Raw genomic sequence first — 22510 nt, forward strand, 5'->3', positions numbered from 1 at the left:
TGAAATCATCTGGTTTTCAGAAAGTACTGACATCTTACCAAGGAGTGAAATGCAAGTTGATGGAGATTTCCTGTAAAAAGAGCCAGCAAGCTATCCAAAAGGGCTGAACATAGAGCAACGTGCACTCTAATACTTTTGGCAAACACCAGTGAATGCATTTAGGAAAATGCAATCCAGTCCGTTTATAGGATGATGGGATCTGAGCTATCAGGGAGTCAATTCAACAAATACTTGTGGTTCCACTATTTGGAAGAAGACGTGTGGAACACAGCAGGTCATATGAAGATGATGGAGACATAGATCCTATTCTCGAATACCCTGAGAAATATAGATAGGGCTCAAGGAAGAAAGTGGTATTTAAGATGAGTCTTAAATGACGGGTGGGATTTGGATGGGTGAATATTTATGAGGGAAAGAGAAAATTCCACATGGGTGAAAGAGCATAAAGCACTGAGGCAGGAAAACTTAGGGTATTGCCCTGAAATGGTAAAAGTTCCAGTATGGCTGGTGGGTAGGGCACATGGAAGAAAGTGGAGGGTTCAAAAGACATGATAGTAAATTAGGGCTCTTGCTTGCTTGTCTTGGGAGCCTGCACAGGAAGAAGAGAGGGAAGTCAACTGTTGTAGGCTTTGGGATGTTGAGGAGAAAGGATTGTATTTAGCTATAGTTGATTTATGATAGTAAAAATGGAAACACTCTAAATATCTGACAATAGAGAAATTATCTTATAAACATATATTGGATTACAAAGCCACATTAAAAATTACCTACACTCAAGGAGTTTAAAAAGACATGGGAAAAGGCACAAAATATGATGTTTAAATTAAAAAAACCCCACAATGTAAAACTGTTTTAAAGCACGACTTTCATTAGAGTAAATATATATGTAACCGATTTTTTTAAATTGAAGTATAGTTGACACACAATGTGACAGTGGTTTCAAGTGCACAACATAGTGATTTGACAAGTCTGTACATCGTGCTATCCCCACTACAAGTGTAGTTACCATCTGGCACCATACAATGCTATTAGAATATTATTGACTATATTCCCCATGCTGTGCCTTTTATCCCTGTGATTTACCCATTCCGTAACTGGGAGCCTGTACCTCCCCCGCCCTTTCCCATTTTTCCCATTTCCGCACCCCCCTCTTCACTCTGGCAACCATCAGTGTGTTCTCTGTATTTATGGGTCTGTTCCTACTTTTTGTTTGTTTGTATAACTGATTTCCGAAACAACATTAATATACAATTATTCACAACCCTTCCTCTGCCCTTCCCCGCTCCTTTGGAAAATTCAGATTTGCCCATCCTTGCTCCTCTCAATCTTGTGAACTCCAGCCTCACCATGCAGATCCATGTTTCATGTGTGAGTCTCCTAGGAAACGGGATGGGGACCAACACTGTAAGTTCATTCTCCAGGGGCAGAAAAGCAGAAGAGGAGGCATACTGTGAACCAGAGGCAGGGCTAAGGAGCTTGGGGAAGATGAGCAGTGAAACGAGAAGAGGATTCAGGGTGTGAGAGGGCTGAAGTCTGGGGAAACTGGGGAAAGAGGAGTGTACCAAGTGTTCTTGTAGGTTATATTTGAGTATTCTTTAATGTTCTCAGGAGAAACAAATGAAGATTGGAATTATTTTCTATTAATTTTGGTTTCTGGCTGCATGGGACCCCAGATCTTATTTACATATATGTACAAAAAAAAAAAAAAGACTGGAAAGAAAAAAAACTAGAATTTAGAAGTGGTTAGCTCTGCATTGATGGGATTATTGGGCATTGACACTGTTATGTAAGTTTTGCATAAAAACATGTATTAATAGTGGGGAGTGCATTATTGTTGTTTAAAGAAGATATAGTTTCAATAGGGTAGTCTGGACAGGCTGAACTGTAAAGGGTTCAGAGATGAGTGGGGGTGATAAAATGGGTTTAGATTTCTTTCTCAAGAAGTCTGGTATGAATAGGAGAGACTTGGTCAGAAACTTAAAGAAGTGGGAAATCCAGGACATTTTTGGAGAGAGGGGGCTTTTAGGGATAGGGGAACTGAATAGTTTGACAAATTAGACAGCAAATACCCTGGGAGGGTGTATTTTTTGGAAACATTTTTGGTAATTTCCATGTCCTAGAGGCAAAGGGAATTCTATGGCTTGGTCTTTAATTAGCTGTGAGGTGTTTATCACTTGGTCCAAATTATACTGGTTGAGAACTAAGAGGTAATTCCCTCAGCTGAGGCTTAACTGGCTCCAGTCTGACTTTCCAAATGTCAAAAGGTTAGGGATGTAGTAGTAAGAAAGACAAATTTTAAAGGACTCTGATCTTTAAAGAGGAATGCTGATTCAGAAATGCTAACTGAAATCTGCAAAATCACAGTTAGAGTGGATGCAGATTTGTTTGTTAAATTCTGAAATTCCAGAAGTTAGAGGAAGGTACATGATGAACAAAATTAGGTATATTTCTTATGTGAGATATTAATTGATTGAACTTGTTATGTCCACGGCCTGAATCTAAATACACTCAAAATAGTTTGCATTAATACTTAGACAATGTGCTAAGAGGAAATAAAGCTTTTGGGAACATTGTCCTCAATCTTCCTGGGAAGGTATCAAAGATGACAGTGATGATAGCATATCCCATGATGCTCTCTTGGAGGAAATATTAGGTAATCTTCAAGTCTTCAAATTCCCAGAGATGACTAATGTGCGGAGTTGGTGAAACTGATGAATTATTTATTTTGGTCTGTGACAGGTGAAGACATACCTACAATACAGGCATCAACAGAGGACTGTCAGATGGGTACCTAAATATAATTTTCTGAGACTTTCTCGATGAGAGTCTAGTGTCCATATTTGGAAGAGGTTATGAGAGGGGAGAAGTGATGGATGCAGATTGCTGTGGTTATTAATGCAGCATAAAATTGGGAAGAGATATTAACTTGTCAAGAAGGTGCAAATGAAAAGACAAAAGGATCGACGTAGCAGGAACAGCCAGGATGTGTGTATCAGGGCAAAGGAAGCAGGATGGCACAGGGTGTAAGTCACAGAGGATGAGACACCACTACCCTTGGGGGAGCTGTTGCTCACAGAGGCACTGTTGAGTTCTGGGGCACAGCTGTCCCAAAGCGTGTAGCACAAGGTCATGAATGGAGAAAAGGGAAATAATGGAGAAGAAATTCATTTGGTGGCCATCATATAGAATGTGTCTGAAGGAATTCAAAACAGGAGATAAGTGACACGTTCAAGGAGAAGCACAAAGGGAGGCTAGAATGGGAAACACGGGGATGGAGAGGAAACAAACGTACACTGAGTACCAGCTAGAAAGCAAGCAGAAACCGCTGCTGCTGTTCTCTGGATGCCCTCTGCATCAACTCAGGATTTTCAATGCAGTTGTCTCAAACTTCCCTCTCAAAATGTCTGTTAATTAGAGATGAAGCAATAAAATAACATGCAAAGATGGCATACTTGACTCTTGCCTATAATGAGAGACTTCCATTTTCTCCTTCGGTAATTTCTACAGCGTTTGAGTTTTTATAACTATGTATTACTTTTATAACAAGACAAAACCAGAAAAATTCTATCAGAGTGAGGTTAGCTTCCATGGATAAGCCACCTGTACTACAAAATAATCACTCTAAAGGGGTGTATTCATGTTAAATAAAATGTATCAGTAGTACCATAGAAATGATAACATGTAATAAAACAATATTACTGAGTATGTTAATTATCACACTCACAGTAGACTCATATTACACTCACATTTTCCTTAAAGGTTAGGCTTAAAACCTGACCTCTACCCCAAATAAATTATATAAAAATAAGTGTGGCTCCACTCTTGGCCACTCAACCATAAACAAATCTATGAAGATATATTAAGGTTATAGAGGGTTTTTATGACTGGTGTGGATGATATGAGCAGGCAGGGGCACTGAAATTCCCCACTCTGCCTTATTGACCGCTAGTTATTTGAGAGCTATCATAAAGGCCCCATGAGGGGCATCTGGGTGGCTCAGTGGGTTAAGCATCTGCCTTTGGCTCAGGTCACGATCCCAGGGTCTTGGAATTGAGCCCTGCATCAAGCCTCGTATTGAGCTCCTTGCTCATCAGGGAGCCTGCTTCTCCCTTTCCCTCTGCCTGCTGCTCCCCCTGCTCGGGCTTTCTCTGTGTCAGATGAATAAATAAGATCTTCAGAAAAATAAATAAATAAATAAATAAATAAATAAAGTCCCCATGATTTGAATTCCTGAACATTTGCCTGTGGCCTTTCCCTGTAATCCTTCTTTTAGTCTAGCTCAATTTAGTGTAGTTAGTTCTCAAATTCAGTGTACATAAGAATTACCATACAGGGTGGCGTACACAAAACCAAGTATCCTATAATTTGTAGGTGATTCAAGGGATCTTTCAGAGATAATTTTGTTTGTACTTAATTTTTGTCTTGCTGATTCTACAACCACCCTATTTCTTTGTGTAATGTGAGATTTGGCTCCACTTGAGAGAACTATCAGAAATTTAATTGGGTATTCCCTTATACTGCCTGAAAAAAAGAATAGGGAAAATTCTTGTGGCTCACATACTCTCTCAACCTTCCAAAATTAGTATATATTAAATGCTTAATTTATTTAGCCTGACCAGGAATCCTATCAAAGTACAGGTATCCATCCTTTATATTTTTTAATAGAAGATAGAGTCCCGTTATTAAGCAGTCAGGTCTATTTATTGGTCAAAAACAAACAAGCATGACCATTTTAACTCTAAGAGAGAAATTAGCAAGTTTGAGATGTAAGCCTTGAGGAATCCAGCAGATTCCCAGAGAATGAGCAATGACTTTGGCTAGAATGATTTATGGCCCTTTACAAGCTAAGTGGGGAACCAGATGGTTAAATGAGGATGGTCTGCCAGATGCATTCTTAACCTGAGGGTGGGAGAGAAAGTGGTCAGGTGGGCCTGGATTAGGAGGCCAGGTGAGACTCAAGGACGTGGTGAACACAGGGTCCCCACGTTGGTTGTGCAAATTGTGATCTGCACAAGAATCCTGACTGGAGGAAGCAGGAAGGGGCAGGAGCTGGAAGCCTGGCTTTGGGTTTTGGTAGGGCACGGTGCCCGCAAGGTTGGGGGCTGGAGGAGGGACTGACATTTCCCATATGCTGAGAGGCAAAAATAGGCCAGTGGTGAACGGGAAGGATGTTTGCTTCCTGCATTAAACTTCACACAAGTTTAAGGGGCAGTCATTTAGACAACATATCCTGGTTTCAAAATGGCTGTGAGATGGCTAACATTTTAAGTTGTTAACTCACATTTTGTTTTTTACTCTGAAGGCCTCCCTTCTGTCCCTGCTGGAGAGGAGAAAGTAGCATTCAAGGAGGTACTCAGTTCTCTGAGATTTCCGTAATTAGAAGAGATGGAGCAGAGCAGGAAACCAAAAGTGATTATGATTATTCTGGATTTTGTTCTACAAAAAATCTAAGCATTTAGGGGAAGTGGGTTTGTAGATATAGACATAATGTCTTGGTAAACCAAGGGGAGGCATCAGATTTCCGTGGGCTGTGGGAAGGACAGAATGAGAGAGGAAGAGAGAGATGAATTGGTTGACGGATCTATGTGGACTCTGAACACAAAGAAGACTCTTGAACCTGCACCCTGGAACTCCGAGAAGGAGGGAGGAGTTGTGCGACATACCCAGGACAACAGAACCAGAAGTGGACTGGCAGATGATTGCGTGCCCAAGCCTCTGCATGATGGTAGCAGAACAGTGGGCATCTCAACATTATCCAGTGAGGGAGGACCAACCAGCAAGGCCCAACCTCTACTCCTACTACTTTGGCATTGTTTAAAACCAGCGATTCCCAAGGAAGACTGAAATGAAGTTGTTTTCTGCCAATCTGGCAGATAGGGACCTCAGAATAAAAAAATAATATAAAACCAAAAAACACATTGACCTGAACATAAAATTCTAGATTTTATACTCAATATGATACCACTGCCTTTAAGTGAATATATCGACATAGCTGTATCAGAGTCCTGGGTCTTGCCTCCTGTGTGCTAGGCACTGTGTGAAGTATGTTCACACCTGTCCTTGCATGTAATCTTCACAACAGCACTGCATGGCCAATGTTGTGATCACTCCAGTGTGCAGGTGAAACACCGCGGCTCAAAGACCCAGCGGGCAAGTGGAGGAGCGGGGATGCAAGCCCAGGTCTGTTTTCCTTCCTGCATTCTGTACCTGTTATCAGTGGCATGTACCTAAGCTAAGAGACAAAGAGAATATACCGGAGTTCTCAAAGGTAAAAAACAAAAAACAGAGCTCAGTCCACTACAGTATTGGGTCTGTCTCACTACCGAGGGCAGAGTATATGAACACACGCACTCACTCATGCACGTGCGCAATCAATTCCAAACCTCCCACCCAGGTACGAGCAAAAGAACAGACGCACTTTAGCATTTATGTTTTAAAAAATGTCTAATTTCTCAAAGACCCAGCTTTGACTTAAATATTTATAGTCAAGGCTTTGGCTACATGGTATGCTCTAATGCACAGGACTGGTTTACCTGGTTAGGGTCCGGGTCAACTTCATCCCAGTTGTGAGTGAGATGGCCTTGGTCGAAGGATTCAAAGGGCTTGTGAGAAACTGAAGGTAGAATCCTGTACAACCAACTGGGGGAAAACAAGGACACATAAGCCTTAGGGTGGTGTTACGAGGGATATGCAAACTGGCTCAGGAAGTGCCATCAGGAAGATGCTCAACAACGATCTGTGGGCTTTAATGTGAGAAACAATGACACAGCATCACTTCTTAATAGCTGCTCTTGCCCATAGGCCTGGCCTTTTCCCACCTTTCCACTCTACCCATCACTCTTCAAATCGAGGCTCTGGCTCTTGGTGGTTCCCATACTGACAAAAAATGAAGAATTGTCTTTCCCAATGACAAATATAAAGGAAGGGGAAAAGTACCTTGAGGGATATCTGTACAGGAAAATCCATAGAAAAACATTAGTGTGTATACGTCATCGGATACTAATTCTTACTCTGGAAGGTGAGGGCAATGAATCCTACATAGATTGAGAGAATATGGGTGGTTTCTTTGTTATTTTTGAAATATATATATATATATTTAAAAAATTATAAAAGTAATACATGCTATTGGTAGAAATAATTTAAGTAATTCAAAAGTCCCTAAGGGTAAATGGGTCCTCCAATTTCTCTTGCAATTTCTTCAGGGCCAATTACCAGAAGCGTCAGAGCTTAACAATGTTCTTGTGTATTCTCTCAGACATCACCAGTGCATATATAAACAAAATTGCCAAATCATTGTACCACTTTATTCTCACAACAATAGTGCATGAGAGTGACTGATGGCTCATGTCTTCACAAATATGGGGTATTATTAAAAATAATTTCGGACTTATAGGTAAAAAATAGTATCTCATTTTTATTTTGTATTTCCTTTATTATGAGTAAGGTCGAGGATCTGTATGTTTATCGGTCCTTTGTAATTTTTCTACGAATTACTGGTACAAGTCCTTTACCATTTTTCTGTTGGGTTATTTATCTTTTTGATATTAATTTGTAAGAGGTTTAGGAAATTAACACTCTATATTCCAACATTGTAAGACGATCTGTTCATATATTCTTATTGTAAGTATATTTGTAACATTGTTTTCTTCCTTCCTCCCTCCCTTCCTCCCTCCCTCCCTTCCTTCCTTCCTTCCTTCCTTCCTTCCTTCCTTCTTGAGTTTTATTATCTGTTTATGTCAAGGCCTGAGCTGAGGAGCTCCCTGCCAGGACCCAGACCTCAGGCTTCAGGAAGAGAAGACTTTGATGCAGAAGACCTGAAGGACACCAGGAGAACTGTCTGTAAGTTGAGAGGGACACTGAAACTCGCTAAGCAGGACCCAAGTCCTTTCAGAGGCCATCACTCTGGCAGTGTACAGAATGACAAGGAGCACGACCTCTGACAATGGAAGACCCGACCTGCTTGAATGGGCTGTGGCCCCTTAAGCCCTAGGACAGTCTACTTCAAGGGGTGGAGTCTACCTGGCCCTACACTGAAACTTTTGGGAGATAAAAGGGCTAGATTTGTCCAGTGGGTGTTTGATTCCTTCACTTCAAAATGATATGACCTCAGACCTTGGACTTCAGGCTATGAATAAACTAAGCCTCTGCAGCTTCCAGTAGTGTCTGGAGTTGAGGGCATGTATGTATATCTTAGAAGCAACTGTGTGATTCTGGGCAAGTTACGAAAATTCCCGGATCCTGTTTCTCATCCTTATCGCCTAGGATTGTTGCAAGGATTCAGCTCATGTATCTAGAATGCCTGACACACAATAGGTGCTCACTTACTAGATTTGAGTTGAATTGTCTGTCTATTCCTAATCATCTGGGTTTTTATGATGGTCCAGATTATCCACATTTTCTGTCTTGACTCTCCCCTCTCAGTACTTAAGAGATCAGCTAACGAGTCTGATAAAAATTAACCCTTGGTGGGTATAATCTCTGATAGTTTTGTGAGAGCCCTCCACTCTGGTTTAAAGGAGGATTGACTCACTCTAAGAATCCCAGGCTTGCTCACCTCAGGAAGCTAGTTCTTTCTTTCCACTTGGGATTTTGAGCATTTTCACAAAATTATTGTGGATACCTTTGGAGAGTTCTAAACAGATGGGTGAGCCATGCCGAGTGTCCCTTACTTTTTTAGCTGTTTATGAAACTCCCCAGGCAGCACTACATTGCCCTGGACAGAGATTTAATTCCGACTGAAGGATTGTGCCAGCTTCTTAATGAAATGCCAACAGCTCCTTTTCAGCCTCCTGGAACAGAGCTAAGCTCCTGCTGGCTGAAGATATTGCTGAATAATGGGGGTAGGCAGTAGAATCTGGAGTCCTGGTGTCCCATTAGCGAATGGGCCATAAAGTCAAGAACATAGTCATGGAGGCGAGGTTGTCATAAATTAGAATGGACAGGAATTGTCAGTGTGCTTACCTTACCTTGACTGTTTGGGATTGCAGAGAGAGATGATTAAATATCAATAGAATTAACCCCCAATTTTGGCAAGTATGAGGAACTATCCCCTCTTCCCTCCATGCACATAGCTATCAAGAGAGCAGCAATACTGATATGGACAGGGTAGCATAGCGCTTGCCATCGCTCACGCTGAGCTCTCCGACAGCCTCCTAGGGATTCCCTGCACTGGAAGGAGAAACTCTGCTATGGCGACAGCAATGATGGTTGGAAAAATTAATGTTCATTGAGCACTCACCGTGTGCCAGGCAATGTGCTAAGTACTTTATAGGCATTCTTTCCTTTAATCCTCACCACAACTATGAAATAGGTACTATATTATCTCTTTTACAAATGAGGAACCAGAGGCTCTGAGAGGGTAGATGACTTGCCCAAGGTCACACAGCTGAAAAGAGAAGGAGGCAAGATTCAAACTCAGGGGACCTTACTCCAGACTGGGCATAATTAACTACCAAAGACAACAACCTATCATTTGTGTGGTCCATTGTGCTGTTGTATTCACTATCTCATTTGCTTCTCAGGAGGACTTTGTGGAGGTAAATCCAGTCCCTCCCACTAAGCAGTACCAGACCAACTGCCCTCCTCCCAGATCTCCAATATTAGGAGCAGCCCTCTTCAGAGGCGCTAGCCTGATAGTCCTATAGATCGACACGACTTGATTAAGCCACAGCACTTACTGCCTCCCCAAACCGCACATCCATTGCATTCAACCTGTCCCATGGGAGTCAATCAAGGGAGTGAGTTCATTGACCTGGCTTGTGGGTTTAGAGCAAACAGGGAACATGACACATTATGCTAATGAATGTGCTTGGTTTTCAGCAAAGGCAAATTCCAAAGAGTAAAACCTTATTAATTCAAACCACGAGGGGCCATAATACATGACCTTTCAACTGCCCAAGCTTAGTTTTCCAATATTTCCATGCAAAGAACATAATACTTCGTAATACTTCTATCTTCTAAAGAAGTTATACTGAATCATTTATAATTCTGAGTTAGCCATTATTTAAAAAAAACCCAAGTAAACCAAACTTGAAAACTCAGCTGGACAACCTGTAGGGGAAGGCCAGTTTATTGGGGACTTTCTTCTGAATACAAGTGAGAATTTGTAAATGGAGCTGGACATGTGTGTTTTCCAGACTCTGTGCAGCCGCTCTCTCACTTTCTTCCACCAGTCACTTGATCCTAGCAGGAGACGGGCCCATCACCTGACACCACCCAGAGCACGGCCTGTGAAGAGCAGAATCTTGGGCAGCCGTGGAAGACTATGGTCCAGTGTAGGAGACAGCACTAAGTACTAGTCATAAATCCCACAGTCTGCAGGTCAGAATTAACTGAATCCTGTACCTTCTCTTATTTGTGCTCCGTGGACAAGTGAAAGCAGATCCTGAGAGCTGCTCAGCGTACAGATTGTAAGGGCAGACTTGAGGATTGTTCTAAAACAAAGGAGGCAATAAACAACATCACTTCAATTAGAAAACCATCCCAACCTTCCCACCAAGCAATTCAGTGGGGGAATTCTGCCCCAGATGGGGACGCTCTGGGGCACTGCACATGGACCATCCTCAACGCATACATACTTTTTGTGGCAACTTTTTAGGTGACTTTCCCCCTGGTTAGAAAAGCAATACATGCGTAATGTAGAACATTTATAAAATATAACCCATTATCTCACCATCCAGAAATAACCCAGTGTTGACATCCTGGTGTATTTCCTTCCATTCTTAACCTCCAAAATGGGGAGCCAGTGTTGGATGATGTGTGTAGTCCTATAATGACCACGACTTTTTTTTTTTCTTAAGAGGGAACACTATATCGTGAGCATTTTTTCATGCCATAAAATGTTCTTCAAAATTTTTGAAAAAAATTTTTGTTTGCCATATTTTTGTTATTGTAACCAACACTAGTGTAAACATCTTTGTGGATACATTTTTAGGACTGGTTATTTTCTGATCACTGTCATGCCGTAGGCTGTTCAAGGGGACTACAAGGAAGTCCTCTTAACCTTGAGCCTAGGGGATCCTCCTGAAAGTCCTATAGTTGACTATTTCAGAGTGGGTGTTTTCCCATAGGTAACCACCATCCCACTTTAATCTTCGTATTGTCATTGTTCTGTGTCCTAATTGTCTTAAAGATTTGTGGAAACGCCTAGACAATTCCCAAGAACAATGGTGGCTAGAGGTGCTTTGGCCTGAGGGCTGGTTATTCATTCCTACAATTCAGAGCTGTCTGAGCTAATAGTCTATTCGTTCATACCTGTCCTTCTGGTAGGGCACCTGGGCAGCGAGGGTCTTCTGAGGCACACTCGTTCCCAAATCCAGAAATGTACTGCACATGACAAAGACACAAAGGCTATCATTAGCACGATTAAAAGAGCATTTCACAACATTGATAGTCTAACGAAGGTAAGAATTTCTATATGGACATGTGTTTGTGTATGATGTTCCATATATAATACGTTTACTTTGTCTCAGCGTGTGGGCCATTCAGAAAAGGAAATACGCTTTGTGTTAACTTTAAAGACCACCAATTAATTGGGAGAAGACCGCTGGATATGGCAGAGACTCTCTGCCCATAGCTGTACTTAGTTGATTAATGGGCTTATTCTTAATGATCCCACTCCGAGAATAAGTTCTTTAATTCTTTTTTCCACCAGGGAGTTCTGGAGAAGGGAGATAACTCAAGCATCACGTCAACTCCAGATTCGTGGGATCTTGCTGGGCCTGGGTGGCAACCTCCCCCCATGTGGAGCTCCATTCCCCTCTGTTCTCTAAAATATGCAGCCGTAAAGAGGCACGGGGATCCAATCTACAGCAAACCTTTATTATCTGGTTCACCTATGGAACACTTGTGTATATATTTCTATTTTTGTGGATTCATGAAAATGAAGTTTGAAGATAAGAGAGGCTTTCAGGAGAAGTGCCAGGCCAGAGTCCGTCCACAATGGTACAATGGCGTCTACTTGGTTGTCGGCTTTTTACTCTCTACCCAGAGGGGAAAAAAGTTAGGGATTTTTTCAACAAAGCAAAGTATGGGAGCCCCTGAATTTGCTGTTACAACATTTAACACACCTGTGAGGTTTTGGTCGCTGTCTGGCTTTTCTGCTAGTTGATAAGGCCCATGGAATCTGTGACTAGAGCCGTCTTGTTTACCTGTATGTGCCCTGTGCCTGGGTTACCAGAAGGTACTCAATAGATATCTATTGTTTGATTCAGCCTTTCACTTAGAGCCTATTCTGGGTGTATGTGTGCTGCTAAAATGAGGTTAGAACCCACTTTTCTCTAACTCAGATATTAAAAAATGGCCATTTTCTTTCCAGAGTTGTTCCTAATAAATGTACTTAATTTTAGCTTAGGATAATGAAAGTGCAGCCTTGCTCAGTGGGTGAAATGCCACCATCTGAGCACATGTCTTTAAGAGATATAAGAAGGATGTAAGTGGGTGGGGGGTAGGCCCTCCGGAGTTCTCAGTAGCATGGAGAAGGATGAGCTAAATGCAATATGCCCGAATGTGTAAGCACTGATCAGGCCGATAAGTGCTATATTTGGAAGGAATAGCAAATGCGAAAAGTTATGACCTAGAAAGCAATGGAAGTGAAATTACCTCCAGACACAATTTTTTTGTGTGTGCGTGTATATCTGAAAATCTGTCAGCACTAAAATCACTGAGTTCCGTGATACTCAGGTTAACAGCAGCAGCATGCGGTTTGGGCTGATTCCTTTGGGAAATGGCAGAGGATCGAGCATTCCGGCTCTCCACTGAATACAATTTTCTTCTCTCAGAATGGACCTCACACTCACCATCAGCGGGACTGAATGTGAGCTGCTGAGAAATGGTAATGACCCCAAATTATCTTCAATTCTGTGGAACGGCATTTTAGACCTATCTGTGACTGAAGCCACTGAGCATTACAGCGCCTTCGCTCTGTTCACCTGCCGCATTGTTTCTCTCCGCAAGAGAGGCAGGGAGGCCTGCGTGCGCAGGAATACAGCCGAAACTTCTCCAGGCATGGGTGGCTGTGCTTATTAACCTTCCCCATTCTTCGCAACTGCTGGCCTCAGAACGGAGTCCAGGGTTATATGTATTTTTGGAACAAGGGAAAAGACACTTAGTATATGTAATTCTGAAGCATTTGCTTCTGACTGCTTTAAAAAATAGAAAAGAAAGGAGAAAGAACAGCTGGTAGTTTGGAAGGGAGCCACCCAGCTCCGAGAGAGGTGTGAGTTCTGAGCCGGTTTCTGCATCTTAGCTGTGGTGCATTGGCTAAAGAGGAGGCGGAAAATGCTGACTCACTCTCCAGTCGATTTTCCTAATCCTCTGAGAGAAGAATTACAGATGAGTTTATTAGAGCTTTCAAATGCCATGTCCCTTACTGCCGAAGGCATCTGACTTGAGGAAGCAGTATTCTGCAGCTGCTTTCCCAAGGCGCTGAGATCAAGGGCAGAATCTGGGCTCTGCTTGTATCAGCTGTGAACAACCAAGCGTTCAACGCCAGCTGGTTCAGTGACTATGTACAAATGCACCTTACGCAAGAAGAAAAGAAAATCTAACATTAAGCAAGTGAGTTGGTATGTTTCCTTCAGTCCAGGTTTCTGAATAACTGGATCCAACATAAAAATATGATGTCACTTTTTCCCAAGAGAATGATCTGAATCTTTTCTAAATGAAAGGAGAAATCACGGGGCTCCATGTAACTTCAGTGCCCTCGGTGGTCGGGCAGCTATCTAGTATACCGCTTTTTAATCCGCATCTGGTCCCCGGAATGTGCACTGTGTGTCAGAGTAGGTTTACGAGGTGCTCTCTCCCGACTCCGATTCTGGGTAACAGCCTGTTGGGATGAGCAGATGGTGCACCTCCCTGCCTATCACTGAGCATGAAGGAAAGAGAGAGAAGTCAGGCTGGAGGTGCAATTAGAGCTACCTTGTTCCTATGGAAAGAGTCCAGTATTTCTCCTGAACTGTGTTGGGAACAGAGAACAGATTGTTGGGAACTGGGCGGTTATTGTGGTAGGCTGAATCGTGACCCTCAAAGATATCTATGTCGGAGTCCCTGGGACCTGTGAGTATTACTTCATATACTCAAAGAGACTTTGCAGATGTGGGTGAAGTAAGAATTTTGAGATGCGTTACTCTGGACTGTTTGGGTGCACCCTAAGTGTAATCATAAGTGTCCTTAGTAGAGGGAGGGAGAGGGAGATCTGACCACAGGAGAGGAGAAGGCCATGCCCTGAGGGGAGTGGAGGCTGGAGCTGTGCATTTCCAAGATGGAGGAGGGGCCTCGGTCATGGAATGCGGGCAGCCTGGGCCAGCTGGATTTTAGCCCCAAGAAACTGATTTCACAGTTCTGACCCCAAGAATTGTAAGACAATAAATTTGTGTTGTTTTAAGCCACTAAATTTGTGGGCATTTGTTACAGCAGACACAGGAAACGAATAAAATGACAGTATTAGTGGGTCCCATTTCTGGCTAATAGAATCACCCCCAGAAATTTGTTAAACACATACCCAGACCTAGTGAATCAAAATATTTGGCAGGTCGGGGTGGGGGCGGGGGGGGGGCAAAGTCTGGATATTAAACAGCTCTTCATTTTAGAAATGAGGAAATCAAGATTTGTAGAAGTGAAGCAACGTAAGAACATGGGTGATCTATTTGAAATTTAATTTTATTATTTAATTTTTTGAATCTTCTTCCCCCAGTTGGGCTGCTTTTATGTAAATGCGTTGAGCCTTTTCTTGATGTATCTATTAAAACGAAGAAAAAAAGCTGAGAAGTGTATTTTTTTGACTTATGTAATGTTTATTGATTAGAATGATGCAGTCTGGCTCTCCGTGTTTGGATTCCTGATCTCTAGAGCTAACCTTTGCTTGTGGAGATTAGACAGCAGGCAGGGAAGAAGGCCTTTGAAATTGAGAACAAAGACCAGCGTGCAATTTACATTGGTCTGCTGGTGCTGTGCATAATAAGTTGCTAAAAATTTCAGCAGGATAGGATTTTAGAAATAATTTATTTATAAGTGGTAAGGATGTTTCCAACCCCTGCTGAATTCCCCTATAGGATTTTCATCAGGGAACAGTTTTTATGCACTCTCCTTCTTCGAAGACTTCAGCTACCACCATTGTTAGGGTGACCTGCCGTATCTATCCTCCCTGCCCTACCCATTCCTCTGAGATCCAGATCCCTACATCCCACCACATCCTGGGTATCTCAACTTGGCTGTCCCTACAGCAGCTTAAATTTAGCCGAAACTCTGTTGGCTCGCAGAACATTCTGGGCTGTCTGCATGTGCCACGCCTTTGCACTCACTGTTTCCTCTGGCCTCCACCTCTTTTCACTTAGCCAATTTCTACTTCTCTCTTAAGACTCAGCTCAGGAACAGCCTCCTTCAAGGAGTTTCTCTAGACCCTACCTAGCCCAGACTCAGTTCCTTTCCGATATTAATCTGTGGCATCAGTACTAACACATAATATTTGCTGAATCAAAGAATGAGAGTTCTTTTGCGGTCTTTCTCTCAGTCAGGCATGAAGATAAGCTTGTTTACCTCAGTGAGGAGTGTTTTCAGGATCCCTATCAACTAGGGAGATGTTTGGTTCTTAAAACTCAGCATCAATTGAAGGGCGTTAGGGAAGTACTCAAACTCTGTATCCTGAAAGAAGCCTACAGTGTGGCCCACCTGGCTTGAGTCAAAGTTCTGGGCAGTTCTATTCAGTTCCACATGCATGTGTTGGGCCCCAATACAAGCCCAGGCTGGACACTAGGTGTGGTTTTAGACACTGGAAAAAAAAATCCCTTTGGATTTAAGGCACTCAGTTCATTAGATGCCACTAAGGCTCCTTTTGGAGCCTAGGGTCTAGATTCAGATAAACCAGGTTCTGATCCAGTCTCCATTACCAATAAGTAGTGACCTTGAGCAAATCACTTAATCTCTCCAAACTTTCCTTCCCTTATTGGTTAAATAGAAATAAGAGTGCCTATATCCCAGATTTATTTTGAGGATTACAATATGAGTTAATTCATTAATACCACATAACCCACACATACTTTTCAATTGCACATTAAATAATAAAAAGGAATTATTTCCTAGAGGAAATGCTAGGGCTTCTACTGGCCAAGGGCCGATTGTGGATCCTCAAAATAACTGAATAGGTGAAGCAAATCTAATTGGTCGGCTGGAGGCAGTCCAGGAAGCTGCAGCCATGGGAAGATGTCAGGGTGTTGGGGCTGGGAAGCAGACAGTCAGAAATGCGTCTGCCCATGGTGGAGGGGGGCCTTATGATGTCTACAGGTTCCCAAGACAATATTTCAAATGAACAAAGGCAAAAGATAGACAATGAAGGTTTCATCTCTTCTTTATCACCTCTCCCTCAACCCCCCAGCCCCAGCCCCAGCCATGCCTGCAGACACCATGGCGAAGCTTCTGAACACAGGAGCTTGGAATGGGACCTTGCTAAGTCCTTTCTGACTCTGACACTGGAATTCTCAGAAGCTTCCATAGGTTCTGGCTGAAGAAGCCAGAGCAAACTTGGCGGAGGCTCTTACCTTTAACTCGGCCATTTTCCGTCTGCTGCAGGTGTGCTGACTTCAGGAAACGCAGGCCCAGAGAGGGTATGAAGCCAAAATCCTTCTGTTTCTCCTTCAACCCACTCTCTGGACGTTATTCTCACCACTTCACTGTGCTCACTGGTTAGCAGGCAGCTCAAACTAGCAACAAGAATTGGCTAACTGATAACTAGGGAGAAAGTCCAGCATGCTGATTTTCAAACTGCTTACACAATTGCCTTTGGTTTTTGTTAAACCCAGGTTGTTTTGGGAAGAGTTTGCAGAGGCTTATCTTCTCTTCATCTGAGGTAAAGATTAGCCAATTATGTGTTCCAGTGAAAAGAAGGAGGCTTCTTACTGAAGACAGAGAATGTAAAGCTCTTCAGGAAAGAACTGTGGTAGTTAGTACCTGCTGTGTGTGGCAGAGGCTTCCCCACTCAGTCCTGACTCAGGCCCGGAAGGAAGAGGGCAGGGTGTTCACTCTCTGCAGAGCGTGACAGAATGAATTGTGCTCGGACACAGGTTACACACACCTGCTTGAAACAGGGACAGGGGCTAGACGGTGTCTGGAGGTGCCCCCAAGGGATGAGCTGGGTGAACTGTCCAGAGCCTGAAGCACTTCACTTAAAGCAAACCGAGATGTTTACTACTGTTCCTCTTCATTTCTTAAACACATGTAGTGTTTTTATATGTTCTTTAAGAATCTGGTTTTCTAATACCTTTATCCTTCTAAAAACAGACTCAGAGATTACTTTCCAGCCACCTTTTCTCGGACTCCCTTGCCCTTCATCTTGGCTATTCTCCTCAGCCTTGGTCAGACATCTACTTCTTGGCTAATTGTATTCGGGAAAAAAGAAACCATATATCGACTGTCTGTTTGTGCCAGATTTTTCCAGACATTATCTCATTTAATTTCACGAAAACAATCTTGTAAACTAGGCTTTATTATCACAAACTTAAGTGCAACAGACCAGGCAGGAAATGTAGGCTAGGTGGTATTTCAAGGTTAAGGCTTTATATATGAAGCTCCGATTTTTAAACACTGGCAACTAAAACAAACGAATGAATGAATGGAAAAAACCATTGTGGTAGATTGCAGACATGTCCACAATTTTCTCCCATCCACGTATGCATGCTCTTTTGTGATGTCGACTTTGCTGCTCTTCCCAGTGAGTAGTCTTTTTCTTGACTCCTTGAATCTTACTTTGGTTAAGAGCAAACACAACACAAGCAGGGGCTTAAAAAGTACTTGTGCCTTGGGATTTGTCTGTCTCTTACTACCTGAGATTACCATGCCGAGAAGCTAGGTTAGTCTCCTTTAAAACGAGAGACCACACGAAGAGAGAGGTTAGGGCAAGTTAGTCCAGCACTAACTGCCAGACATGGGAATGAGGCAATCTGTCTGCCAGATAATGACAGGCATATGAATGATGCCAGGTGAGAACAGCAGGAGAACCACCAGCAAGGCCTAGTCCAAACTGCTGACTCATAGAATTGTAAGCAAACAGAATGGTGTGTTTTATGCTATTAAGTTTTGGGGTGGTTTGTTAAGCAGTGGGAGATAACGGGTACAATGATGTCAAAAACATGCATGCAGAATTGAAAAGGTTATGGGCTGCCAGTTTAGACCCCCTGCTCCATATAAACGGGTCTAAGTTACCTCCAGAGGTCCCCAGGCTCCAGCATACTACAGTAGCAAAAGAATGATTTGCCTACATATGAAGTGTTAGCAGGGAGGGGGCCAGACTGAAGTGTGGCTTGATGCCCGAGTTCCAGGCAGTTATAGGACATCTCAGCATATGTCAGCATAGACAGATGACTTTGTGGTATTATGCAAGCTTCCCCGGAATTTATATACACACCTGGGAGGAAATGTTATGTGCTGGGGGAGGCCCCAGTTTTACTGAGGCTGTTTTTTTTTATTATTGCAGTGTGCAGACTCAAAATAAAAAATGAATTCAAGAAAAAAATATTTCTTACATCTCAGTTTATGAGTACTTTGGGTCTTAAATCTATCGATCCTGGAAGTTAGTCTTTGGTGGTTAGGGGGAAAAATGAATGGGAGTCAATAAAAGACAAGGGAAAAGCTTTACTGCTTTATTTTTCCATAAACTTCCTATGCTCTTTCCACTCAATCAGTTGTGAAGGCAGATTTAAGAAGTGTTTAAGCTCTTTCCTAAGATGTGGGAGATTTCTGAAAGAGTAAGAAAGTGGTCACAGGTCCCTGACTGGATGAAAATTACTTTGAGGGGCTTCAAAATATTTGAAAATCGAATAACCTATCTCCAAACTTTATGGATTGCTCCTAACTGGCTTACCTGTATTTCCTTTTTTCTGTTTTTATAATTGTGATGCAATAAAACAAGTATCTGCTTTGTATAACCACTATGTGTCGCCCACTGTGCTATATACACACAGGGGACATGAGAATAAATAAAACTCAGGAACTATCTGATTCTATGTCTGATGGTATTCCATTTTAATTAATGTAATCACACACTCACTGCTTTATTTTACAGTTTTTGAGGACCTGCTATGTGCCAGATCCTGTGAGATGCAGGGGATACAAAGATGACTGACTCAGTCCTGTTCTCTACTAGAACAGCGTACTGGGGAAGAGCATTACAACCGAGAACCATACCTGCTGTGACAGGGAAGGGCCCGGGGTGCTATCAGAGGGACTGAGGGGCACCTAGTCCTTAAGAGGAGGGCAGGGAAGGCTTCCCAAAGGAGAGGATACCTGAGCCAAGTCGCGTAGGGTGAATCAGGATAGGGCATGAGCCGAGGAAAGAGTGCGTGCAGAGAAGAGGAAGAGCAGTGCATTGAAGGAACCGTGTTTAGGGCAGAGTGGAGGGGTCTAGTGAGGGCAGACCCGGAAGGAGAGGGTTTTGGCAGACTTCTGGATCAGGGGAAGGGGGGTGCCTTCTGGGCAGGGTTTGGTTTTTAGCATTCAAAGACGCCCAGTGGAAAGAGCAGGTTGTGTAGGGACAAGGCAAACATATCCTGAACCAGAACAGAGTCCCAAGATCAAAGCTGTGAGCTAAGAACAAAGATGCTAAAACCAGACAGAGGAGGATAGATTCAGTGGATGGATACAGGGAACATGTGAGGTGGAGAATTTGAAAAGGACCAGGAATCGGAGACCCCAGGTATCTGCTTCTCCCAGATTCTAGGACAAATTAGAGTTATGCTCCACAGAAGCTCCAGAAGAGAAGTCAGAGAAGTTCCAGACTCAGGGAGTGGTGAGTAGGTCCAAAACCAAGTGTAAGCAGTGATGATGAAAACTCCAGCCTCCTCCTTTCACCGCACTTCCAGAGAATGCTATCAGGAAGTATTTTACCTTCTAGCCAGGAGACTGGAAGATTCTTCTCTAGGACAGTAACCCATACATATTATATATTTTGATAAATAATAAATACAAAAGGTAAAATTTTTCTGGAAATGCTTCTTTTAATAAGGTGGATGCCTCTCCCATTAGTTCATATACCCACAAATTAATAATTCTTATTTCTGGAATAAGACAGGATTCAGCATCATTTAATCTTATTTTTTGGCTTTACAGATGTGTTAAGAAAATTTGTCATAAATAAGTAGAAATGAAGGGAAGGAATTTTTTTTACAATATCACTTCTCCTTCTGAATTAAATATCAAAAATCAGATAGTGATCTGTCATTAAACATCATTCTTAATGACCTATCAACAACTGAGTTAGGTTCTCCTTTAATTTGTTGCAAGAAAATAATTGGAAACCTGATTGGAAGAGGCTTGGTTACCCAGCTATTGGAATCATTGACTTTAATTAAATGTTACCCTTTCACTTAGATGTGCCTTTTCTAACTCATTTACTCAGAAAGGGTTGGGAAAATAAATGTTAATTTTATACTCCTTTGCCTGTAAAATTATTTTTCACAAAAACGTTACTTTGGTATTTTGATAGACCAAGCAAGAAGCCTTGCCATGAAAGAATGTGCCGCAGCCTTGGGTATTTCTTACCAAAACTCTCTTTGCTTTGTTCTCAGGAACTCTTCCTTGAGAGGTCTGCCCTTTCTTTTTTTAAAGAATTGTGTGAGTGGAACAAAGTCCTTAAATAAAACTAATATTTAGAATTGTGTTTTTGTTGGCATCCTAAGACATTTACACCCTGGGGCAATATACCATTTTCCTATGTAAGTAAGAGGTTTCTTCTCTGTTGTGGGAAAAGCACGACTGTGAAAGCACGCATAGGTGGAAAGTAACTGGTACCGAGCTGTGTTCAAAAGCTGATCAATTTTAACATACATATGTAGAAAATGATTCCCCTAAAACTATCTGTGCCCACGTACCTCTTGGAGGGGATATTTGTACCCTTCGCAGTTGGATGGCCACTGATCCACACCAAGAAAGTGGAAAACATTCCATCCTGGGAGCTGGGGATTGTTCCAGGGCCACGTGAAGGAGTGTAACAGGCCTGCAGAGCAATCGCTCTGGGATGAACTGAGAGGAGTTACAGTTAAGAGGGTCTCCGAGAAACAGATGGAACTGATAGATGTATCTGCTGGGACGGAGCAAGATTTTACATCTTTGTTGGGAGTTCAGGGGTTTCGTCTTTGACGGGTACTTACTGATGGCCTTGGTAAAGCTCAGCGATTAGCCAGCTGAGAAAACAAATGTGGTACAAGAGAGGGACCGTGGATAAGCTGGCATGGCCTCTTATTAGAAATAGATACAGCTGGAATGTAGAACATGGTAGTAATAAAAATGGTAGCAGTACATCAAAAACAATCATTTCCTGTTTTGCCAATAGAGGATGTGACGATCATTTCACGATTGCTGCGACACGTAAAAACCTTGAGAGGGACGAGTGGCTCGGTTCATTAAGGTGAGATCATGGAAAGGAAGGCTGGGCTGAATTCTGATGAACTATAAAGGTGTCATTAACCAGAGAGTCTACATTTCATGTATTCTGGGCTTTCTGAGAGGAGTTTATTATCTTTCCCAAAGTGTGGCTCCTGGACTATTTGCATCAGAATCACCCTGTTTGCCTGTTAAAAATACAGAATCCTGGCCCTATCCTCCGTACACAGCACTGGGCAAGTGGGGGCAGATGAAATCCCAAGATTTGCATTTTGAAAACTTCAGAGGATTTTTATACACATTTGAGTTTAAAAGCCATTGCTTTGAGTCCTTAAATGGAGGTGCTAATAGTAACTAAAAGTCGGACCCCCTTAGTACTCTACTGAGCAGCCCTGGTAGTCTCCAGCTCCAATTTTACCTCAGGCAAACATACCAGGGAATATTGAGAGGCTCAGGGTTCTCTCAGGGCTAGACCATCTGGAACCTTCCCTCTCCTACCACAGTGATTTAACTCAGTCTGGGGACTACAGAGGAATGAATTTTTTATTTCCTTTCCTTCTTCCCCCCAAAACAGTATCCTCCTTTGAATTCTAACAGATATTAAATCAATGCAGACATCCTGTTAGACCTTCAAACTTCTTAAAATAGATGCTACTTGTGCTTTAAAAATTTCAATTAAACCAACACTTACTAAAAACCGATAGAAGGTCCTCCGTAGGCTGGGCGTACACGAATGAAACGGACACTCAAAAGCTCTGGTCACGGCAGCAATTAGGAGCTCTTCATCTCAGTCTGACAGCCCAGCACATCAGTTCCACACCGTCCATTTTCAGAATGGACAGATGACCAGCAGTGTCAAGGCACCTGGAATCCACCATGGATGCCTCAAGTTTAGGGGCTTCTGAGAACCTGAGCAAAAGCTGCTATGGATCAACCCCTTTGGAGGCAGCAATTCTCTTCAGAGCACGGACGTGGAGAGGCCACCCCAAATCTTTAGTTGGATTCCAACAAAGGGCCCTGCCACCTGAGGGACAGATGAGTGACCATATGCCTTCATGCCTGCTTGCCTCCATAATACATAATAACATTGATTAGACATCTAAATCACAACAGGAAAAAAAAAATCTCTATTGCCAGTCACTTG

At 42.5% G+C, this 22510-nt stretch overlaps 1 protein-coding gene across 1 annotated transcript in view; it reads right to left on the reverse strand.

Moving 5' to 3' along the window:
• HGD (homogentisate 1,2-dioxygenase) overlaps positions 1-16547 on the reverse strand; it is a 41752-nt gene extending 25205 nt beyond the window's left edge. Inside the window, exons 1-4 of the mRNA XM_008708190.2 lie at positions 16533-16547; positions 11254-11325; positions 10345-10433; positions 6534-6639 (exon numbers count right to left, since the gene is read on the reverse strand). Of these exons, the coding sequence (XP_008706412.2) occupies positions 6534-6639; positions 10345-10433; positions 11254-11325; positions 16533-16547 (282 nt within the window). The remainder of the gene's footprint in view (positions 1-6533; positions 6640-10344; positions 10434-11253; positions 11326-16532) is intronic.
• Positions 16548-22510: the final 5963 nt, after the last annotated feature.

The sequence above is a fragment of the Ursus maritimus genome, unplaced genomic scaffold (assembly GCF_017311325.1).
Source record: "Ursus maritimus isolate PB19 unplaced genomic scaffold, ASM1731132v1 scaffold_4, whole genome shotgun sequence".
Classification (NCBI taxonomy): Eukaryota; Metazoa; Chordata; class Mammalia; order Carnivora; family Ursidae; genus Ursus; species Ursus maritimus.